General features: G+C 36.8%; 1 protein-coding gene across 2 annotated transcripts in view; it reads left to right on the forward strand.

The window, feature by feature from the left end:
- HDAC9 (histone deacetylase 9) overlaps window positions 1-23997 on the forward strand; it is a 512743-nt gene that overhangs the window by 482683 nt on the left and 6063 nt on the right. For both annotated transcript variants that reach the window (XM_008054886.2, XM_008054887.1), the window contains exon 25: window positions 12864-13011. In XM_008054886.2, coding sequence (XP_008053077.1) covers window positions 12864-13011 — 148 coding nt within the window. The remainder of the gene's footprint in view (window positions 1-12863; window positions 13012-23997) is intronic.

Here is a 23997-nt window from a genome sequence, read left to right on the forward strand (position 1 = left end):
TATTCATTGACTTTCAAAAAAATGATTTCTTTTTTTTTTTTTTTTTGAGTTGGCATCTCACTCTGTCACCCAGACTGAAGTGCAGTGGCTGCTCCCAGCCACCGCGGCCTTGACCTGCTGGGCTCCGGTGATCCTTCCACCACAGCCTTCCAAGTAGCTGGAACTACAGGTGTGCGCTACCACACCCAGCTAATTTTTGATTTATTGTAGAGATGAGGTCTCACCAAGTTGCCCAGGCGAGTCTCGAACCCGCGGGCCCAGGCAATCCACTGACCTCGGCCTTCCAAAGCGCTGGGATTACAGGCTGAGCCACCGAGCCTGGCCAAAAAAATGATTTCTAATGCAACATGATATGTATTTTAGTAATGTGTCAAGGGTTGATTATATCAAAGCATTGACAAAGGGGACCCTTATGATCTACAAAAGGAAGAACAATTCCCACCAGCTTTCCCTTACATCTATTATATGTTGGAAGGCCATCTCAGTTTGAGTTCTACCAGAAACAAATCCCAATTCAAGGGACTCATGTACAAGTGATTTGTTTGCAGGTGCAAGCAAAGAGAACAAAGCAAGGGAATAGTGAAGTTAAATAAGGAAAAAAATGACATTGGTTGAACTATCATTGTAGGTATCTAGAGTTTAATTCTTCTGCAGAAACTCTGAGTGCTAATATCAGACACACAGCTCAGAGTTATTTCATTTGAGATGTGAGAGAGCAGAGATATTTATACTCCAATTTAAAGGGCTGTTGCTTCAATACTGCTCCTAGGAGACAGTATATCCCTGACATTTCTGGCCAATCATAGAGCAAGAAGACTCCAAGGGGAACTGAAATCCCTCCCATAAAGACATGCTGGTTCTGGCAAGTGGAAATCAGGCTGTGTGCACTGAAGTAGTAAGGACAAGGACATGAAGATGTGACACTGATGGTGGCTGCTACAATTATACTTTTTTGTTTGCCAGAGACAGACTTGGCTTATATTTGTTGTCTCAACACCTCATGAAAATCCTTTCCAGATTTGTCATTTTGAATGAAGTATGATTATCTACAGTTTTGTTAAAATGAGTAAAGCTGGCTAAGTACGGTGGCTCAAACCTGTAATCTCAGCACTTTGGGAGGCTGAGGTAAGAGGATTGTTTGAGCCCACGGGTTTGAGAACAGCCTGGGTAACTTGGCAAGACCTCATCTCTACAATAAATCAAAAAATTAGCCAGGTTTGATAGCACGTGCTAGTAGTTCTGGCTACTTGGAAGGCTGAGATGGAAAGATCTCCTGAGCCCAGCAGGTTGATGCTGGGGTGGCCATGAGTGTGCCACTGCATTCCAGCCTGGGTGATGGAGTGAGATTCTAACTCAAAAAAAAAAAGTAAGGATAGATTGTTAAACCTGTACTTTGCTTTATCGTCTATCATTGTCTCATCTGGATATATGAGAGACATGTGAAAAGGGAATAGAATTTTTATCTGAACACATGGCTAAATCTATAAAAATAGAAGTGATAATCCATCTCTCTTTTCCAAACCCTCTTCTGGTGCAACAACCAATGCTTTCCTTTTAAGGAACTCATGTAGGGTCCTCACTGACACCCACTGAAAAGGACGTATACAATTTCTGGTCTAGGAGCTAGTGGGTGAAATATTTAACATAGCTGCCACTTGGCGCGCCAGTCAGGTGTGCTGTCGTCTGTACCACAGTTTGTGATATGCACGAAGCCACCAAGCTGCCAGAGGATGGAGTTGGGGGAAATGTGGAAAATCAGAGGTTAAGTGTGTGTAAAAAATGTTCGGGAAATAGCACCATAATTTACACTCTGAAAGCTTTTGCTTCAGAGGCTCATCAACTATTGTACATCATAACTTCACAGTTATGTATTTTGTATTTTGTTACATAATTTAATTTTGCTACCAAAACAATTGGCTGAAATAAGCTTAAAAACAAATGTGCATATTAACTTGGAAAATGAGTGGTCAATTTCTGTTTCTCAAGAAAGTTGACAATAAGCATATAATTACACAAAATGTTTGTCATATCTCATTCCTCAGGAAGACATAGTAGTATTATAGATGAATGTTGAAGGCACAATGCTGCTAAAGAAGCAACATAATCTAGAATCTACTTTAAAATGTAGTAATTATTGACCAAAACAAAACAAAAATAAAACCTAAATCCAAAGGAGAACATTTAAGAAGTCTAGCTGTAGTGATATTTATGTGTCACTTTATGTTATGTGACTTTTTTTTTAGATAAAATGATGACTATTTAAATTTTTAAAAATCAATATCAATTTCAAGTATTCTGTTTAAAAGCTCAAGAGTGAGGTATACATTTTTTTTTTGCTACCATTTGAATAATTTCTTGGTCAATAAAGCAGCGTCCTTAATTGGTTCAAGAAAATCAATTAATTTAAATAATTGTTTGATATTTTTTATTCAATTAATGGAATCAAAGTAAAGGTTTTGGAAATAAAGATGTACAAAATAAAAAGTGAAACAAGCTGGGCTCAGTGGTTCAGCCTGTAACCCCATGCTTTGGGAGGCTGAGGTGAGTGGATTGCCTGAGCCCGCGGGTTCGAGACCCGCCTAGGCAACTTGGGGAGACCTCATCTCTACAATCAATCAAAAAATTAGCCAGGTGTGGTGGCACGCACTTGTAATTTTAGCTACTTGGAAGGCTAAGGCAGAAGGATCTCTGGAGCCCAGCAGGTAGAGGCTGCAGTGGCCGGGAGCAGCCATTGCACTCCAGTCTGGATGACAAAGTGAGATTCCAACTCAAAAAATAAAATAAAATAAAATAATAAAATAAAAAGTAAAACAGATCATAATTATGAAAGCTGTTATAAATTATGGTAAAATTATAGCACAATGAAATAGGTTTGTTTTTTTATTACTATCCACATTTAAATTTTGGTGGAATGCAACAACTTAAAGTGCAGGAATGTACTTGGAATTAGTTATGGAGTACACAAATCCCTAAATTTTTATAAATTATTTAATAAAATTTAATTATAAAGTTAATAAAATGTAATACCTTAAAATTAAATGCAATTCCTTAAAAGTTCCAAACAAACTTACTGTTCTACCAACAAAAATATAAACCATTGTCAAAATTTAGAAAATGTTTACATAAACAGAGTTAGGGTAAATTAAGCATAAGCACAAATTTTTGAAGTATAACTAATATTCATGACAAAGTAAAAAAACTAGAAAGGAAGTTCAAAATTTATCTCTTTGCTTCCTATTATCAACCATATGTTTTTAGAAATAGTAAATATTCTATAATAATATTTTGCAAATGAACTTTCTAAATTTTTACTACTTTTCTAACCAAAATATTCAATAAATGAATCACTGGCCCATGTATGAATGAATAAGTACTGTAGGAATTGCCCTTTGATCAGAAACAAGAGAAAACCAGAAAAAAAAAAGTGGAACCTGTCTTTCAGGCATTGGACAACAGGTAATGTAGACCTGTGTTTCCAGAGGGAAACAAACAAAACGAGTCCTGCAATTGCCCAAACTAACTGACTAGGGGACGTTTCTGGGCAGCAACATAGGAAAAACCCAAACAAGATACAGGGGTATTACTAAGTTGAGGATAAAGTGATGAGGTAGAATATTAGAGATGAAGTTGACACACACACACACACACACACACACACACACACACAGCACACTGCATGTACAAGAGTTTCCTTAAAATTTCGTCTTATAAATATATTTACATACATGAGATAAAACTCCACAGGACTGGGAAAATAACCAATGTAAAGCAGTAGGCTAAACAATTCAAGGATTTCAAACAGAACTTGAGATAACTAACATTTTCCTGAGTGGAGAGACGTAATACACAAAACATCGCGTAGAGACATTAAAATAATACTATCTTCATTGTAGGACTAAGTTAACCTTATACTAAAAGTTGTTTTTTTAGTCACCTAAACAAGGGTATAAGCTAGGTCAAAAATATTACAAATAACTTCATGTCAAAATAAAGTCCAATACTCTTTCAAAGAACACAACAAAATCCACTAACCAAAATTTTCCAATCACCAATGTTAAGCATACAAATAAAAATTATTAGGCATGCAAAGAAGTTGGAAAATATGACCTGGAACCACAAGACAGATTAATAAACTTAAACTGACTTTGAATATTAAAAATTAGCATCCAATATGAAGAGGGAAGTTTAAACATAATGAGGAGATACACAAAAAACATAAAAACTATGCAAATGGAAGCTTTAGAGATGAAGCATACAATATTTGAAACTTTTAAAAAAATCCACGGTTTGGATGGATTAATAGTATATTACATAATACAGAAGAAAAAGAAGTAATAAAGTTGAAGATATAGTACTAAAGGCATTCCAAAGTAAAGAACAGAGAGAAGATTGATAAAACTAGTCTATGAGCGATATGTCGGACATCAATTAGTTTAACATTCCTATAACCATAATCCAAGAGAAGGTATGTGTGTTGGGGGTTAGGAGGTATATTTGAAAAAAATAATAGAAAACAGTTTTACAAATTTGATGGAAACTGAAAGTCCACGGATCCAAGAAGTTCAATGAATCTCAAGCAGATTAAACATGAAAAAATGATGATAAGGAATATTATAATAAAATCTTAAAAGATGTCAAAAAATAAAAATTGTATTACATTTAATAAAAGAAAGGTGGGCAACCCCCTTAGGTCCCCTCCCACTGTGGGAGCTTTTCTGTCTCCTCAATAAATCTTGCTTAAAAAAAAAAAAGTAAAAATGACAAATATAAGCCTTTTGAATTGCAACAGTATTATGCTAAGTAAAATAAGCCAGATATTAAAGACTATATACTATATGGTTCTATATAGGAATTTCTAGAAAAGGAAAAAATACAGAGACAAAATTTTAGTGGTCATCAGTTGCCAGAAGGTGATGAGGAACTGACTACAAAGGGCCAAAAGAAGCTTTTTTTTAGGATGAAAAAGTATTTTATATTTTTATTCTCATGCCAGTTATATGACTGCACACATTTGTCTCTATGCATTATAATCTACCCTTATTATTGGTAAATTATATATATATATTGAGTTGGAGTCTCACTCTGTCGCCCAGACTGGAGTGCCGTGGCTGCTCCCGGCCACTGCAGCCTCGACCTGCTGGGCTCCAGTGATACTTCCACCTCAGCCTTCCAAGTAGCAAGAACTACAGACGCGCGTTGCCATGCCCGGCTAATTTTTTGATTTATTGTAAAGATGAGGTCTTGCCTGCCCAGGCAGTTCTCGAACCCGCAGGCTCAGGCAATCCACTCACCTCAGCTTCCCAAAGGCGCGAGATTACAGGTTGAGCCACCGAGCCCGGCTGGTAAATTATATTAACTGTAAATTGTGCCTCAATTAAATGAATAGGAAATAGTCATCAGATGGAGAAAAAATGTCTGTTTGGGAAGCTTTTAGAGATTTACAATCATAGGAAACACTCTTTCAAATGGAAAACATTTAAATTGAGTTCTATAAAAGAAAAAGGATAGTTGAACAAGTTGAAGGATACATGTTCAAAACACATACATTATTTCATTTTGAAAATCTGTAACTGGACTTTGAAAGATCAATTTGAAGATAAGATTTTTAATGAAATCCCTATCTTTTTTTTTTTTTTTGAGTTGAAGTCTCACTCTGTCGCCTAGACTGGAGTGCAGTGGCTGCTCCCGGCCACCGCAGCCTCGACCTGCTGGGCTCCAGAGATCCTTCCGCCTCAGCCTTCCGAGTAACCGGAATTACAGGCATGCGCTACCACGCCCGGTTGATTTTTTTGATTTATTGTAGAGATGAAGTCTCGCTGCCCAGGCGGGTCTTGAACCCACGGGCTCAGGCAATCCACTCACCTCAGCCTCCCAAAGGGGTGGGATTACAGGCTGAGCCACCAAGCCCGGCTGAAACCCCTATTTTTAATTAGATATATTTATATTCTGTTCTAGGGTGGGATGTTGTTGAGAAGTCATATGATTTTGGAGCACCTGAATCTGGTAAAATTTTGGAGTCATAAACAGAAAAAACTTTTTGATAAATTTGTCTTACATAAAATGTTTGCCAAAGAAGAGTACTCTGAAAACAGAAAAAGACATTAACCGTGAAAACATTTGGAATAAAATACTCATTTCAATATTTAAAAAATTAGAAATGAAAATATTCTGTATTTAACAGAAATTTTTTCTGACTTTAACTGATAGCACAATACTTGTCGAGATAGTGTATCTCAATTAAAAATTTAGTCTCTTGAGTAGAGTAAATTAAAGATGCCAACAATTTCAGACGTATTAACTATAAAATTCAGTTTTGAATAAGATTATAGACAATTTTTTTATCAGAGATGTAGTTTTTATTCAAACAATTATAAAGAACAAACAAAACATTTCTCTATGAAAAAGGGTAAAGACCAAAGATGAATTATAACAATAGTTTAAAATATGCACGCACAAAATTTATTACAAAAATAGAATGCAGGTAGTTAAATGCTTTTCTTATTCTTTGCAATGCTTCCCTCTGTTCACCTTTGTCAACTTTATAGCCAGTACCACACAGGAAATATTAATTTTTGGAATCTTAATCTTAAAACCAGATTTCCTAAAACTCTTAAAATGAATCAGCAGCAAAATCTGCCTATGGCACTTACTGCTTTTTTTTTTTTTTTTTATTGTGAAGTTGTGGGGTACAGTTAAGGGTTAGGTATACAATTGCGTTTCATTCAGGCACCCTGTTGATATGGGGTGTTTCCTCGTTCCCAGACATATATTTGCTACTGTTAATCCCATCTCCCTCCCCTCACCATAGTTTCCCAGTATAGTCAGTCATTTTCGTATAGTATTGCATTGGATGTTTAAGGTCCATTATATGAGTGAGAACATGTGATACTCGGATCTTTGTTTCTGTGAGAGGTCACTCAGTATTATAGACTCTAGTCTATGATGTCTGAAATATTTAGATTCCTTTAAGGCAAAAAACTACATTTTTCATACAAATATCAGTGATGTTGTATCAGTGAGAGAGAGGTATGGCCACAAAGCTGGCTAACATACAAGAATATTTACCAGGAATCACAATTCTGCTTATGTTATTTTTTAAAGTTCAGATGATTAATATAAAGAATTGGTAGCCCTGCTTTAACATACATGAATTATACAATTTTTATTTTTAAATGAATTTTAGAGTGAAAGTAAACTTTAGGGTTATTTTGTAGTTCCACCAATAAGAATAATTCATTGACCAATAAATAAATATATTCATAATTTCTATTTTTAGTCCCATTTAACTTCAAAATTGTGCCAGTTTGAGTGAAAAGTACCTGGTCACTCTACAAGGGGAATCCCCAGAACTCAGGATTTATTTATTAAAAAATGTATATTTATTCTTATATGCTTAAACTTCAGTCATCTTAAAAGTAGTTCTCTATTTGATGCAATTCACCTATCGAGACACTTTTTCCACTGCTCAAAATAGTTTTTGATCTCGTCAATTTTGATGCCTTTTTGTGCTTCTGCTGCTTTTTGTGTCACTTCTTCCACAGCAGGAAAATATTTCCCTTTGAGGACTTTTTTCATTGAGAAAATAGTAAAAAGTCACCCAGGGAGAGATTCAGTAAATAGGGAGGGTGAGGCACAGGGGTCATGCTGTTTTTGGCCAAAAACTGCTGAACACTCAGTGTATTGTGGGCAGGTGCATTTTCATGGTGGGAGAACCAGTCACCTGTTTGCCACAACTTGGGACAGTTCTTCTGCAAATCCTGATGCAGCCTTCTCAAAGCTTCAAGATAAAAATTTTGGTTGACTTTTGATCCAGAGGAACAAATTCTAGATATACTACAAAAAGCCCACCCTCCAAAAGATAATTCCAGGTTTCTGGGGTCCTCTCTTACATTTATGCACTAATTTTCAATGCATATTTATTTTTGCATTAATACAAAGTTCTGTTTTATTTTGTATTTTTTGTATTTTTTTTGAGTTGGAGTCTCACTCTGTCGCTCAGACTCAGCAGCCTCGACCTGCTGGGCTCTGGCGATCCTTCCGCCTCAGCCTTCCAAGTAGCTGGAACTACAGGTGTGTGCTACCACGCCTGGCTAATTTTTTGATTTATTGTAGAGATGAGGTCTCGCCAAGTTGCCCAGGCGGGTCTCAAACCTGTGGGCTCACTCACCTCGGCCTCCCAAAGCGCGGGATTACAGGCTGAGCCACCGAGCCCGGTTGTTTTATTTTTTTAAAAGTATCTTGAAAAAGCATTAAGAAGTTCTGAAAATTAATGGACCTAAGCACCTTGTAAACCTCATTAATAATTTCTATGATTGAAGGAAGAAACAAAAGGATAGCATCAGCTTCTTTTCCTATGAGAACATGGAAATGATGAAAGGCAACATCATTCAAATAGAAAGGAGGTTTAAAAAAAAAATCTTGAGAAGGAGTGACAACTCTAAGGCTTCCAAAATGGTGGTGGCAGAAGGGGGTCTCTGAAGTCAGTAAGTTTTCCAGTGACAAGGGGCTTTGAGGAAAGTTTTGGTAGATGGGTTATTTCTAACACAGATCTTCATGAGTCAACAGCTACCTATTTTTCCAGATTGTCCATTAACAAGAACAACCCATTTAATACTAAAGTCTGATTACCCAGGACCTGCGGGATGCCCTCTCAAGGGTTCTATCTGACCCAGTGAAACCCTATGGTCTCCACCTCCAACTTGGTTGTCTGCAGTTCCATTCTCAATTTTTTATCTTCATTGTAGATTCATTCATTGCTCTACCTTTGCTAGATAAAACAGGAATATCAAATGACAAAATCTGAATAGTTCTTAAAATAAGTGCTGGGAAATGGGAAGATAGTGAGAAAAACGGATATGGGTTGAGAATATGACTGAAGAGGGAGCATGCCTGTCCAGTTTTAATGGAAAACTCCTCTCTTTTGCCAGTTGTATTTTTGCCACAAGAGAGCAACCCAGTGGTGGCTGGTTACTAGTATTTTATTTTATGTGTAGCTACTCCTGAAAACTTTAGCAGTAAACCTTGGTTCATTTCTCATATGTGCTAATGGGAACATTATTCCCATGTCAATAGAGATGGTTTTCTTTCACATCTGTTTTTTGTAAGAAAAAAAGATAAGACCTTATACATCATTGTAAAAATATAATCTGTAATTTATGGAGTTTAAATCAGTCGCATATTGCACAGTCTGAGTTACACCTACTTCCATTTTAATTATTCTCCTTTATAAAAAGAGATAATGCATTATTATAAGTGCATTATTAATGGAGAATATTTCCTTTGTTTTATAGACTTTGTCAAAGGCCGTATAGTATGTAAAGTTCTGGGTTATTCCTAAGTCAGGAAACTCATATATTTGGATAGAAGCCACACTTCTAATATTTAATCTTAACTTAGCGTGATATTTTATACACATTAAATTTTATCCAAAAAGGTCTCAGCTATCTAATTCCTTCCTACTACCAACATATAAAAAGACCAAAATTTAAAGGATCATTGTCAGTCATTCTGCTTAAAGAGCGCTTTTCATGATACATACCTAGCCAGGCATGGTGGCGCGTGCCTGTAGTTCCAGCTACTTGGAAGATTAAGATGGATTGCCTGAGCCCAGCAAGTCAAGGCTGCTGTGGCTGGGAGCATGCCACTGCCTTCCAGCCTGGGTGAGACAGTGAGACTCCAACTCAAAAAAAAAAAAAAAAATGATATATAACTTCTGTCCTAATTGTGTTATGGGAGTAAAGAGGTTTGCTTTGTTTATGGCCAAGACTACTTTTCTTGATGAAAAAGGGAAAATGCTTGAAAATTAAAGCTGCTGGTTTTTCTAAATGGGCCATATTATCTAAAAGTGATTACTGACCTTCTCAAGAGTTCATAGGTTCATAGAAAAGTAATTTTTTCTGCCCTAAAAAAATGTAATATCCAAAAGTGATAGGTGACATGAGATCAGAAGTAGTAGGCTTAATTATTTTAGTATTTCCATATATTGATATACTTTTACATTTCTTTTTTTGTATGTGTAATGGGTGGAAGAGTGCAGAGGAAGAGGTATTTTGCAATTAGGTTGTCCTGGGGAAAGATTTCAGCTCCTCTACTCACTAGCTATGTGAGCCTTGAAAACATTTCTTAACGTCAACTATATAGTTGTCATGAGGGTTAAATAAAATTACAAGTTGTAAATGTGGAAACACCAAGTAGCACAATCTTCGGCATATGTTGGGTGCTCAATAATGCTAATTTCTCTTTTCCACAGTCTTTATAAGTTGACCCATAAACAATCAACCACCTGTAGTGTGTTTGTCAGATTCCCTACATTAATCACTCTAGAGAACAAGAAAATTATGGCATATTGCATCACTAGCTTTATAAGCATCAGTGCCAAAATAATGTTGAATAATAGTAATTTTAAAAACTTATTACAATTGTATGCACTTGTAGATGGAATATGGCATTTCCATCTTGGGTAAGACCACAGTGAGATTGTGATCTAGGAAAATTGGGGCCTTGGAATTGAACTTTCAGTTCAGGGATAACTTTACAAGTTGAAAGATATGGGGTGCTAAAGAATAAGTCAAGAAAATTCCCATTGCCTACTTCAGAACTTTCCTTGTGTCTTCTCATTTTCATTGTTACTTCCTTTTATTTAGACATCATTTCCTATCTGAACTTTTGCCAAGATGAGAAATTGGTCTTCCTGCCACCACTTCTATCACTTTCTAATCCATCATCCATAATCTCTCCAGAGAGATTTTTCATCCAGAGGTTGAAGTCCAAGATCATTGTTCTGTCATTCAAGAGTGTATGTTAATTAGCTCATGCCAATGGCAGCAGTCTTATCCTTCCCCTTCCAGACTCTTCCTGTGTTCCAGTCATACCTGACAGTTGACTATTCCCCAGAAGACCACAGAGACTTCAATCTCTGTACATTTGTATGTGCTATTTCCCTTTCCAGGGATACTCCACCACCACCTCCCTCTGTTTCAGATTGCTTAATTTCTGACGGTCTTTCAAATACTCAGTCAAGTGTTATTTTTTTCTGGAAAGTCTTCCTTTCTACTTATGTTCTTTCAAGATCATATGGGCATTTTAAATAAAGAATTGTCATTGTTAACCAGTAGGATTGTTTCACCTAGACCATGCATTTCTTGGTGTCAAGGTAGCATCTTTGTGTTCTCAACAGCTGGGGCAGTCTTAGCTTTTAAAAATGTTAGTTTGTGGATTCACTGACAGAAATTTTTTATTTATTGGTTCAAATTAAAAGCTTTATGAGTCTCAGACTTTAGTCAGAATTGGTAATCACAGCAGCAGGTAAAGTACAAGTAGACACTCATGTCAGAAGGTCTTATTGGCATATGGAATGGATGGGGAGAAATGAATCTCTTCCTCTAGTGTGGGATCCATTCCTTTGTGAAGCAGTAAGTTAAAGAAAAGCCAAACACAGAAAAAAAATGGATATCATGTTCTCACTCATAAGTGGGACCTGAACATTAATCACTGTAGCATAACGGATAGATACACAGTCGCGGACACTGTCAGGGAGAGAGGAAGGGTGCATATAAAAACACAAAGGATACCTGATTTTAAACTAGGAGAAGTGGGGACCAGTTAGAGGCCCAAACTTTATCTGCAAGTACATTACTCATGTACCTAATCCTGACTTATAGCCCACATATTTAAGATAAAAGGAAAAGGAAAGTTAAAAGGAAAAGAAAGGTCAATCACAAAATGTTAAAGGTAGAAGGAATTTGAGGCATCTCCCTCTTTCAAGAGTCAGAAATAAAGTCCTACTAAACCTTGCCAGCATGATACGGATGGCGAGTAGCAAATCTAGGTATAGACCTGTTATCTTACTTCCGCATCCAGTATCCATCTATCCATCTACCTTTTCCACTTGAGCAAGGTGGTCTTTTCGTTGCTGTTGTTGTTTTAAGAAATAAGTAAATTCTACGTGCGAAAGTTCCTGTCTAATGTGTCAGACTGCAGAGATAGTTTTACCTGGTGAGTCATGTCAGCATCTAGGAGATTCTGCTGCTTTGATTTGGGGCTGCTCAACAATTCACACACACACACACACACACACACACACACACACACACACACACACACAAACACACATGTGTGTGCACACACACACAAATAACTTAGGGGCTGCAAGAAAGTGATTAACTCTGCTCTTTCACATTTATCCCACTGGCATGTTCTCATGAAATGACCTATTTTCCTCTCATTCTCCTTTTCTGACTCAAAAAAGAACATCAGCCTGACATATGGATGGGCTCCAACATCAGCCCGTACATATATTAAAGTTTTAAATCAGTGATTGTTCTAGTACACACCCCGAGGTTGAAAAAGAAAGAACATCCAGGACTAACAAACCTGATTGTTCTGGCAAAGTTGCCCTTCGATTCATGCTGGCATTTCTGGGCTTTTATTTTTTTTCTTTTTCTTTAATACTCCAACTTTATTTTTTAAAGGTTAATGATTCAAGTAGCTGTGTTTAACATTATTATTTTATTCATTTTCTCTGAGATTTCTATCGCTTGGTCTATTGTGGGTTTCCCAGGGATGCCATTTCCAGAGTTTGCTTACTTAGCTGCAGAGACAGCTGTCAATCTGATAGTGAGTTCACAGACTGTGATCATTCCTCACAATATTACCTTGTGAGCAAAGGAGAGATTTAGCCTGGGGAATATGAGCACTTCACAACTTGACATTTTTAGATTGAGAAAAAGATTTAATCATAACAGTTAAGAAACCAAATTACAACTGTGTATAACATTAGTATTCTGAGTTGGACCTATGTGAGTATTCTGATTACTACTCTTCGAACTCAAATCCCTATAAAGTATGATGGATGTTTTTTCTAGGCAAGTACTGGAAGTCTGTAAGGATGGAGGCTGTGCCAAGGGGCTGTGCTCTGGCTGGTGCTCAGTTGCAAGAGGAGACAGAGACCGTTTCTGCCCTGGCCTCCCTGACAGTGGATGTGGAACAGCCCTTTGCTCAGGAAGACAGCAGGTATGACTCCAACATAGGGGAATAATTTGGGTCAGTCACATCCAGGCTCATCACTGACGCTCATGAGACTTCCTCCTGGCTTTTCCTTCACTTGTCTCCTCCGCTTCCACCACCTGCCTTCTCCAAAGCCACAGATGCCACAGCACATGCTTTAGACTGTCGAGAATTCCATTGCTTCATTCTTCATGGGAAATTCAGAGCTGGAGCATGTGGTTGCAGTTCACAGAGAAAGAGAGGGGATGAGATAGAGGGTGAGAAAAATCACTCCTTGTCGGGTAATTGAGTACAGATCATTATGGAAAGAGCTGCTTGTGGGCTTAACTTCTTTCCCTAGTTATCTCTGTTTTTCCAGATGTTCTTTTTCTTTCTCTCATCATTTTGAAATTACCGATATAACAAAGGGAAAGAGGGGGCAGAAGATGGAGGTAATGCTAGTCAGTTGGATAGCCAGAATACATACACATTCTTTATGTGACTGCCCTTGAGGTCCAAAGACCAGACAAAGATGGACGTTGCCTGCAAAGGAGACAACAAAAGAGTGTGTGTAAAGGACTTAAGTCTGGTTTTACTTTTATGTTTTGATAAGACAGGATTGATTTCAATGCATCCTTGTATGAATATAGCTTTCTGGGGAAAAAAATTAGCTTTGAATTGGGTCAGTTTGTTCTCTTTTAGAGGAATGTTTGTCAGTTTGTTCATGTGGTGTTCATCATCCTATTCTGTGGACAATGATACATTCAGAATTTATTTAAATATTTAAAGACTACTGTGACCAAAGCCACCACAAATGTACATGAACATTGGTGCTTTCTATGGCTGACTTCAAGGTCACATTTCCTCAATTTAAAAACAAATCAGGTGAGGCTCTGCTAAAGCTTTGCCAGCTTGTGCTCTTAAATTGCTTCTGAGAAGGAAATCAGACTCCCTCCGTCAATAACATCACCATTAATTACACAGATCCTGCTACTAGTGCACAGGTTGGCAATTTTCCCAAGAATGCACAAATTCGAACAGTTCTAGCTTTCTTGCTTTTACTGGATATTCAGAGTTTAATGGATTTAACATCTTGTTTTGGCCAAGAGCAAGAGATAAAATGAATGAGATTTTATTTTTATGCAATCATTTTCTCTTACCATAACCACTTAAGCAGCAGATCACCAGTAAGGGGGGAAAAGTTGTATATGACTGCATTGAAAGGCATCTTCATATGGCTATCTAGAGCATAAGGGGAAACTTGTTTTACATCTTTGATAATAAGAACTAACCCCCTGCTGTTCCCAGCTAAGAACTGAACCAAGTTCATAATCCAAAGGTGTTGCAATTATTCCCAAGGCCAAAAACAGTTAGTTGTCTGTCATCTGAGAGCTATAAAACTGAGGGAACTAACATCTGTTAGTGTTGGGTATAAAGGCAGCAAAGCTATTCTTTAGAATTCATTTAATATAGAAAAACTAAGCTAAATTCCAACCTGAGTGAAATGAATTGCAAATAATTTTGCCCATTAAATTGCAAAGCTTAGAATAATTAGCAATAATAAGTGATGTTATGAGCTCCAAGTAATATAAAAATTTCAGGACTTTGGCAGGAATGGGCTCCTGAAGCATGCTTGTTTATCCTCAGGTAAATAATATGCTTGACTCATGATAATCTACAGGGATTTAACCCCGGCTTCAATCCACAGTGGTTTTTAAGCTTCATGTGATGGCAGAGAGAGAATGTGAATGCAAATGTTCTGATGAGCCGGAAAGCAGAGTTGAAGCTTGTAGCCTAGTTTCATGTTCGTTTATCACACTTAGACAGATTATATCTATTGTGATTGATTTTTCTTGAGGAATGAAAAATAGTTTTACTTAAAATATTTTCTCTGGCTTTGAACTCCCTTTTTCAACAGAGGAAAAGAAAAATTCTTCTAGAACTGGCTCTTGCATTTCAATTGAACCATGCATGATTTTCATCAAAGAAAGACAGAAAGAGACAGAGAAAGCAAGGGAGAGAGAGAGGAAAGAGAGAACACCCTTGAAAGTCACAGAGAATTGACTCTTTCTAGGGGAATACTATTAGAATTGTCTTCCTACCCAATAGAAGAAAGATGACTTTCAAAATGGGATAAAAAGAAATGTTCCTGAGCTTTTGTTATGAATGCAATATTGTAAGCACACAGGAAATTGAAAAATTAGAAAAATCAGAGAACTAAATGGATGGAAAAGAGTGAAGGCAAGATTCTTTTTATAGGAAATTCTTGCCAGTTATTTTGGAGGATATATTGGTGTTTGGAGTGAGATGACTCACTTCATACTAAGATTTTGGGTAAAGCAGCTCTTTTCCTGGCCAACTCATATCTGACTCATTTACCACTAGTGAATAAGGGATAAAATGCTCCTGGCTAAGAACCATTGTAAGTATTTTTTTGTTCATTTTTCTTGGATTGGGGGGATGACAGCACAGTGCAAACAGTCATTTCATTTTTATAACTACATTGATGGGCCTTGAAGAATAAATTACTAGGAAAAGGCTGATTTGTGGGGATTCATCTGGGGGAAGGTTGGCTGATATACCATTTTCAAACATAATTTTCAGATGGCAAAAGATTTGATCAAGAAAGAAATAATTTATGGGTCAATAAAACAAAAACAAAAAGAAAAACAAAAAATACCCTGAGTGGGCCCAAGTTACATACTCAAAGAAGATTAAATTGATAGGCCTGGTCATATATATCATAATGTATGGAAGGGAGAGCTATGATATTAGGGATTTTTGTTTGTTTGCTTGTTTGGAATGTCTAATCATAAAAGACTTATAGAAGTGGTTATTGGATATCTGTTTCAGAATGCTTCTACTTTGGAAAGATCAGTGCAGCACTCAAATTTATTCTCAGATACCAGTTCAGGCTCTGTTGAAAATCAAGAAAAAGTTCTTTCTGGCAATCAAGACTTCAGGGTGATCAGTTATTAAGTTTTTAGGAACACATTTACACTCTATGCTTTCTGATTCTGTGGGTTTTTTTTTTTTTCAAGAAAAAAAAAACCTGAAAGTTACATTTTTGATGACAACTTTGACCTAGTCTTATAGTGCAAATCATTTTATAGTCTTAACACTGTTCAGTATGGTTGTCTACTTCATCATTTAATTTTCAACTTTTGGCAACCTTTCACATGAAAGAGATGATTTCACATTATTATATAATACAAAAACATGAGAAAATGTATGATCCAAGTTTGGCTATTTTGTCTTTTGAGTAATTATCTTGTTTGTGATTATAAAAGTATAATCAGCTAGAAAATCCCAAGTATTATGTGCCTTAGCATTTTATGGACTATCAATCTTTTCAAGGACATTGATAACCTTATTTTCAGGAATCTGAAGATTCATATAGAAATACAGACTATTATTAAATACACATTCATTTCCAATACACGGAGAAACATTACATGGCCCAAATATGCCATCCATTTGGATTGTGTCTCAAAGGCTTCTAGAAGCTGAATATTGCACAAATTATGCAGGTCTCTGCTTTTTCTTTATGACACCATTATTTCGAGTACCTGTTCATCTAAGTAGGTAAACATTCCAATATAAATTTTGCTTTAAATTTTCATCTAGTGTCAACAAAGCTGTAGTTGAAAAGTGTGCTGAGATTTGGAAAATAATGATAATAGAAAGAACAATCTAACCTTTCTTCTCTTTCCTTTTTTTCTTGGAGTCATCATTTTACCTGTATTTTCCTATCATGCCCAACATGTGGTCTTGGGGCACATGTGAAGTATGTTAGGGATTAAATCCAATGCTCACTAGTATTTTAGGGTTCAGGTCTGTATTCTTTATAAAACAATATTTACTTTGAGAAAAGAAAGAAAAGTAAAATAAATGCATAATTTAGCTTCCCATCTCATCATTATCTCCACTCTTTCCCTCTTTTCTCTTATCACTATAGAGGAAGAGTAGAACTTTTCTCTAGAGTTTTCACACTGCATAATTGTTTGCTCAAGAGCAGGTTACTTTATCCCTGTGGGTTTTATTTTCCTTATCTTTAAACTGAGAAAAAAATGTATAGGGTTGTCAGGATCAAATGAGACAACACGTTATAGCCACTTAACACAATACCTGATGCAAAACCAATAATAATGGTTCATTTTTATTATTTGTATATTGCTTTTCTTCTTCAATTTGCTGTTTTTTCCTTCCCTTAGTAGTTGTTCATGATCCAGTTATCTGCAGCATAAGGATATAAAGACTATACCTGGGCATGTATATATTTAATTATTCATAGGTTAAATCAATAATACAGTCATTAAAAATAAGAGATGGACAAATAATCACTAAGCAATGAATTGTGGTTACCTGAGTTACCTGAGTTAACTCAGGTAATCTGTGGTTACCTGAGTTAACTCAAGGATGTTCTCAATGTCCAGTTGTTGTAACCAAATCCTGAATCCGAGACACCACCAAAGAGCCAGCTCCGATGCAAATCACACGAGGGTCTTTATTCAGGCTCGAGTCTGGGCTCACATCCGTAACCGGTGCAGCGGTACAGGAACTAGAGCCCCGACCCAGCGCAGCAAGCAGCTTATATACATAGTTACAAGGGAGGGGAAAGAACTTTAAACTTGTTCGCACATGATTGGGTAATTTCTCCTACTGGGTATGGGGACGTTTGGGATTGGTTGGTTTGTATGGTCACGGGTCGTGGCTGACCGCGGCTGACCATCATCGGTCAGGCGGGCTGGGTGGAACCGGTTGGGACATCTGGAATGTGAGATTACTAGGGGAGTGGAGCAGGAAATGGGGCCAGAGGGTCTGCACCGTGACTCCACGGTTTTCTTTTGGTATGTGAACTTGTTTACCAAAAGTATACTACTGTGCTTGGGTGGGAAAGCAAGCATACATCTGAGTTTTAAAAACAAGTTTCGATATACATTCAAAATAAGCTTCAACCTACACTTAAAACAAGTTTTATCACACAATTATGAACTAGATGGCCCTTGAGCTCCTCACAATACATTGTACTTAATAACCAAACATTTAGTGAATGATTGAATGAATTCATCAGAAGACAAAACACTAATAAAATAGTAACTACTTTTAAAAAAAATAATTCCTTCTTTCTAATCCACTTTTTCTAAGTTGCTATCAGGAAGTTCTTAAAAACAAAATAAAACAAACTGGAAAGCATATCTTGTCATGTCCCTGCTTGAAACCCTTAAATGCCTTTCCTTTTCCATTAGCATAAAGACTATCATCCTTAACATAATCCATAAAGTTCTGCATTATTGGACCTTCACTCATATTTTCTGCCTTATCTCTTACATTTTTCCCCTTTGTTTTCTGTCTGGGTTGTGATAACAATGACCTTGATTAGTGTCTTAACTGAGGTATATCTTATATATAATACTTTGCACAAGTCCTAAGATTTTTACATATACCACATTCATATAAGCACCATTCAGAACATGATCAAGAACATTTTTATTACTCCTGAAAATTTGCTTCTTCCTCTCTCCAGTCAGTGTCACTACCTCCAGAGGTAACCACCTTTATCTCTACATGACTCTCTATATTTACTATTTCTTTTGAGGGAATATGGTACTATATTTGTATAAGACTTTTCAAAATGTATATATAACATTTATTTTCTCATAATACTAATTGACAGTGTTCATTCCCAGAATATGTTGACTAACCAGAATCCATCACATTCCTATATCATAAAGATGAATTGGCTGAGGAAACACAAGAAAAGGGGTCAGAGATGTAGAATGCCTGTGTTAATGGAGAAAGAAATTGTATTTAAGGGCAGAGAAATTTGTGGAAGTGATGCTGATAAATTACAGGACTATCTTCCAACTTGCAGGATGAGAGGGAAGAACATGTGAAAATATCAAGTTGATTCACTTTTTAAACACATTCTGAGTTTGTGTATGTGCCAGACAAAGTGCTGGGAGCCAGAGCCATAAAGCTGCCTTGAAGTCTTCAAGACATTCACAAACTTGGGGATTGTAGTGGTCTACTACAGCTGCTGTAAAAAAAAAAAAAATGCTACAAATTTATGGCTTAATACAACACAAAGGCTCTGTAGGTCAGAAGTCCGACACAGCTCTCACTGCGCTAAAAGCAAGGAATTGGCAAGACTGTATTCCTTCTTGGAGGCTCTAGAAGAGAATCTGATTCCTTGTTTTTTCCAGCTTCTAGAGGTTGTTTGCATTCCATGGCTTGTGACCCCCCTTCCCCCATCTCAGAGTCAGCAACTTCACATCTCTCTGATCTTTCTTCAGTCACCACTTCTCTCTCTCTGTCTCTGTCTCTCTCTCTCTCTCTCTCTCTCTCTCTCTCTCTCTCTCTCTCTCACTGCAGCTGAAAAAGGTTTTCTGCTTTGAAGGGCTCATATGCTTAAATTGGATCACCAGGATAATTTAGTATAAAATATCCACCTCGCCATCCCTACCCTTAATCACATCTACAACACAATGTCACTTTTGTGATGGAAGATAATGAATTCACAGGTTTTAAGGATTAGAACAAGGACAATCTTTGGGGGCTATTGTTTTCTTTCCTATAGTATCAAACATGCACTTCCAAACTATAATAAGATTAAAAACAAGCCATTTGATAAGATTGAGATAAGATCCTGCAGAATGAAAAAAAGACCTAACAAAGGCTAAGGACTGAGGGGCAAATCACAGAGCCAGAAACAACTGAGCCAGGGTGGAAGAATATGTAGATTTCTCCTGGTGAAAAAGAAGAAAGAGAGTTAAGATAGGGACAATAACTTGAGTACACTATTTTTTTAACTTCTACTGCCAAAACTCAGTCCCAACTACCTTCATCTCTCATCCAAACTTTTATAGTCCTGTTTTTTATTAGTTCCCATATGCACTTTTACCTCTTTCTAATCCATTTTTATACATTGTTATCAGGAAGCTCTGAAAAACAAAGCAAAGCAAACAAACAAAAACTAGAAAGCATATCTTGTCATGCCCCTGCTTGAAACCTTTCGATGCTTTTCCATTTCTGTTAACATAAAGACTATCACCCTTAACAGAATCCATAAGCTCTACATTATTGGACGTTCACTCATATTTTCTGTCCTCTCTCTAACACTTTTCCCCTCTGTTTTCTGACTGAGTTGACACAACAATTACCTTGATTAACTTCTTAACTGAGGTATATCTTACATATAATACTATGCACAAGTCCAAAGATTTTTATATATACCACATTCATATAAATACTACTCAAAACAAGATCAACATTTTTATTACTCCTAAAAGTTTGCTTCTCCCTCTTTCCAGTCAATGTCACTCTCTCCAAAGGTAACCACTTTTTTTTCTTATAATACCATCTGTTAGGTTTGCCTGTTTTTGAATTTTATTTCAATGGAATCATGCAGCATGTACTGCTTTTTTATTTTTACAAATCTAGCTTCTTTCACTTCACTAATCAGAAAGTTTTTGAGATCCATCCATGTCCCTGACAGTTTGTTCATTTTTATTATTGTGCATTATTCCAGTGTGTTAACATACCTTAATTTGCTTATCCATACACATGTGGATAGACATTTGGCTTGTTTACATTTGAGGCTATTATGAATAACGTTGCTAAGAATGTTTTTATTATTATGGCAAAGAGCACATAACATAAAGCTTACCATCTTAATCACTTTAAGTGTGCATTACTGTTGTGCAACAGATTTCTAGAACTTATTTTTTCTTTTCTTTTCTTTTTTTTTTTTGAGTTAGAGTCTTACTCCGTCGCCCATATTGGAGTGCAGTGGCCGCTCCCAGCCACCGCAGCCTCGACCCTGGGCTCCGGCGATCCTTCAGCCTCAGCCTTTTGAGTAGCCGGAATTACAGGTGCGTGCTACCACGCCCGGCTGATTTTTGATTTATTGTGGAGATGAGGTCTTGCCAAGTTGCCCAGGCGGGTCCCGAACCCGCGGGCTCAGGCGATCCACTCACCTCAGCCTCCCAAAGGCGCGGGATTACAGGCTGAGCCACCGAGCCCAGCTAGAACTTGTTTTTTCAAAATCAAAACTATAGCCATTGAACAACTCCTACCTTTTACCGCCTCATCCCTCCAGCTCCTATAAATCAACATTCTGCTTTCTATTTCTAGGGGTTTGACATCCTTAGATACTTCATGGAAGTGGAATCATACAGTATTTGTCTTTTTGCAACTGACTTGCCTACATTACTTGGTGTCAGGTCCTCAAGGTTCGTCCATGTTGTAGCATATAACAAGAAGTCCTTTTTAAGGCTGAATAATGTTCAATTGTATGAATATTCCAGGTTTTCTTTATCTATTCATCCAGGGATGAATGTTTATGTTGTTTCCACCCCTTGGTTAATGTGAATAATGCTGCAATAAACATCCGAGTCCTATTTTCACTTCTTTGGTATGACATATACCCAGAAATGAGATTCTGGATCAAATGGTAATTTTATTTTTAATTTTTTGAAGAACCTAAACCTCTATAAAATTATTATACATGTTTTGCTTGTGGATACCACATTCAATTTCTTTTTCTCTTTTTCTTCTCTCTTTTTTTGGAATTGCTGGGTTGTAAGGAAGTCATGTGTTTTCATAGGAAACTTCCAAACTGTTTTTTAAGATGGCTGTGCCATTTTTCATCCCCACTAGCAAGGTATGAAAGTTCTGATTGTTTCATAGCCTCACCTACACTTGATATAATCAATCTTTATAATTTTAGCATTTTTGAAGGTATGAAATGATATCTCACGGTTTTAGTTTTCCTCCAAAGAGTCACACTCACATTCCCATTAGGGCTTTTTTGGCTCATACCCTCCCTTCTGTTTGGAATACTTGTCCTGTCCTCTTCCTCCTCTCACCAACCCTTTATTGGCCTCCTCATTCTTTTCCTCTTATCCCTTAGATTTCAGATCAAATTTCACTCCTTCTTCTTAGAAAATGCTCACTGCCCACCAACCCAAAATCAGATCATGTCCCCCTGTAATGCTTTCTCATGTCTCCCTTATACTTAGGCATTATTCCACATAATTGAAATAATATGTGTGTGAAATAAATAAATTGAAATAATATTTGTGTGTTTATTTGTTTAGCTTATATTTCCTGCTATAAGCTCCTTATGAGTATAATCTGTGCCTTTTTTTGGTTTACCATTATTTTTCCAGCATCAGTAGAGTATCTGACACGTATTAGGGACTCAAAAACTATTCTGATAGTAATAGATGAGCAAAAGTCCAAAAAGTATGTGGGGAGATCCATAAAAAACCAGTATTATTTTTTGGAGGGTGGGCCCCTTGTAGTACAGGCTTCCCCCATTAGGTAAGTGTTTTGGGAACCCATAGGCATCAGTGTACCAGCTAACATTGTTGTAAGAAGCTGCATCCAGCTTCATTGATTTTTTTTTTTTTTTTTGGAGATTCTTTCAAAGCATTTGCCCATTTCAGGATGGGTGATTTACATGACAACCTGCCCACACTGCACTGAAAGTTCAGCAGTTTTTAACCAAAAAACAGCGTGAGCCCCTGTCCTCCACCCTACCTATTCACTTGATCTCACTCCAAGCAACTTTTTTTGTTTGTTTTCCTGGATGAAAAAAGTCTTTAAAGGGAAACATTTTGTCCATATGGAAGAGGTTAAACAAAAAACGGCAGAAGCACTAACAGGCATCAAAACTGACAAGTTCAAATATTATTTTGAGTAGTAAAAGAAGTGTCTTGACAGGTGTACTGCATAAAACAAAGAGTACTGTGAAAGTGACTGTAAGAATAAATACACAATTTTTATAAATAAATTCCAGGTTTTTTGGGCGTCCCACTCATATACATGAGTGCTAGCTTTGGGAAAGAAAAAGGATCCTAGAGCAGCTGGGGTGCCACAGAGGTGAGTAGGCAGGCCAGGTAGAAAGAGATCAGAGTGGTAAAATCAGAAGGAAATGTAAGTATTATGATAGGAATTTGAATTGTATCCTGTTTTCGGTAGTAAACTATCAAAGCAAGAGAGAGATGACTTAGGACTATATTATTAAAAGATAACGGCATGTAAGAGAGGCCACCATACTAACAAAGAGACAGACAAGAAATTATTATTTTTTAATTATTATTATTTTAAATATGTGGGATACAATTCAGGATTAGGTACATGAGTGGTTATTATACAAGTTAAGTTTTGACCTCCCTTTGGTCTCCACTTCGCCTGGTTTGAGATCAGGAACGCTTTACAGATGTTCCCCCCCTCCCCAGCAGTGGCCTGCTACTACCAATGCCTTTCTTATAATATTATGATAAATGTTCAGAGTCCGCTTAGAGTGAGTATATGTGGTACTCAGTTCTTTGTTTCTGTGATAGATCACTGAGTATTATAGGACTCTAAATCCATCCAAGTTGCTGCAAAGTCCATAATTTTTCCTTCTTTGTGGCTGCATAATATTCCATCATGTATATGTATCACATTTTTTTTTAGCCAGTCCACTTTTGATGGGCAACACAGTTGGCTCCATGTTTTACTATTGTGAATAATGCTGCAATAAACATTCATGTGCAGGCATCTTTTTTTGTAGAATGATTTGTGTTAGTCTGGATATGTTCCCAGAAGAGGAGTTGCTGGGTCATATGGAGGGTTGATTTTTTTGATCTTTTAGGAATTACAACACAGAGATTATACTAGTTTATACTCCCACCGACAGTGTAGAAGCATTCCCTTTTCCCTGCATCCCTCCAACATCTGTTATATTTTGAGCCATTGATGATGGTCATGCTCACTGGAGTTAAATGGGATCTCAGTGTGATTTTAGTCTGCATTTCTTTGATGACTAGTGAGGATGAGAATTTTTTCATTTATCTCTGGCTGCTCGTATGTCTTCTTGTAATTGTGGTAAAGAAGTCAACTAATAATGGAGAAGAAATGGAGAGGAAGAAAATATAATGTAGATAAGTTGCTGAGAAATGATGGGGCATTGGTAATTTATGAAATGTGGATGGAAGAGGAGAGAAATCAGTCAAAAGTAGT

Source organism: Carlito syrichta, unplaced genomic scaffold (genome assembly GCF_000164805.1).
Source record: "Carlito syrichta isolate Samal-C Ts95f unplaced genomic scaffold, Tarsius_syrichta-2.0.1 Scaffold301572, whole genome shotgun sequence".
Taxonomy (NCBI): Eukaryota; Metazoa; Chordata; class Mammalia; order Primates; family Tarsiidae; genus Carlito; species Carlito syrichta.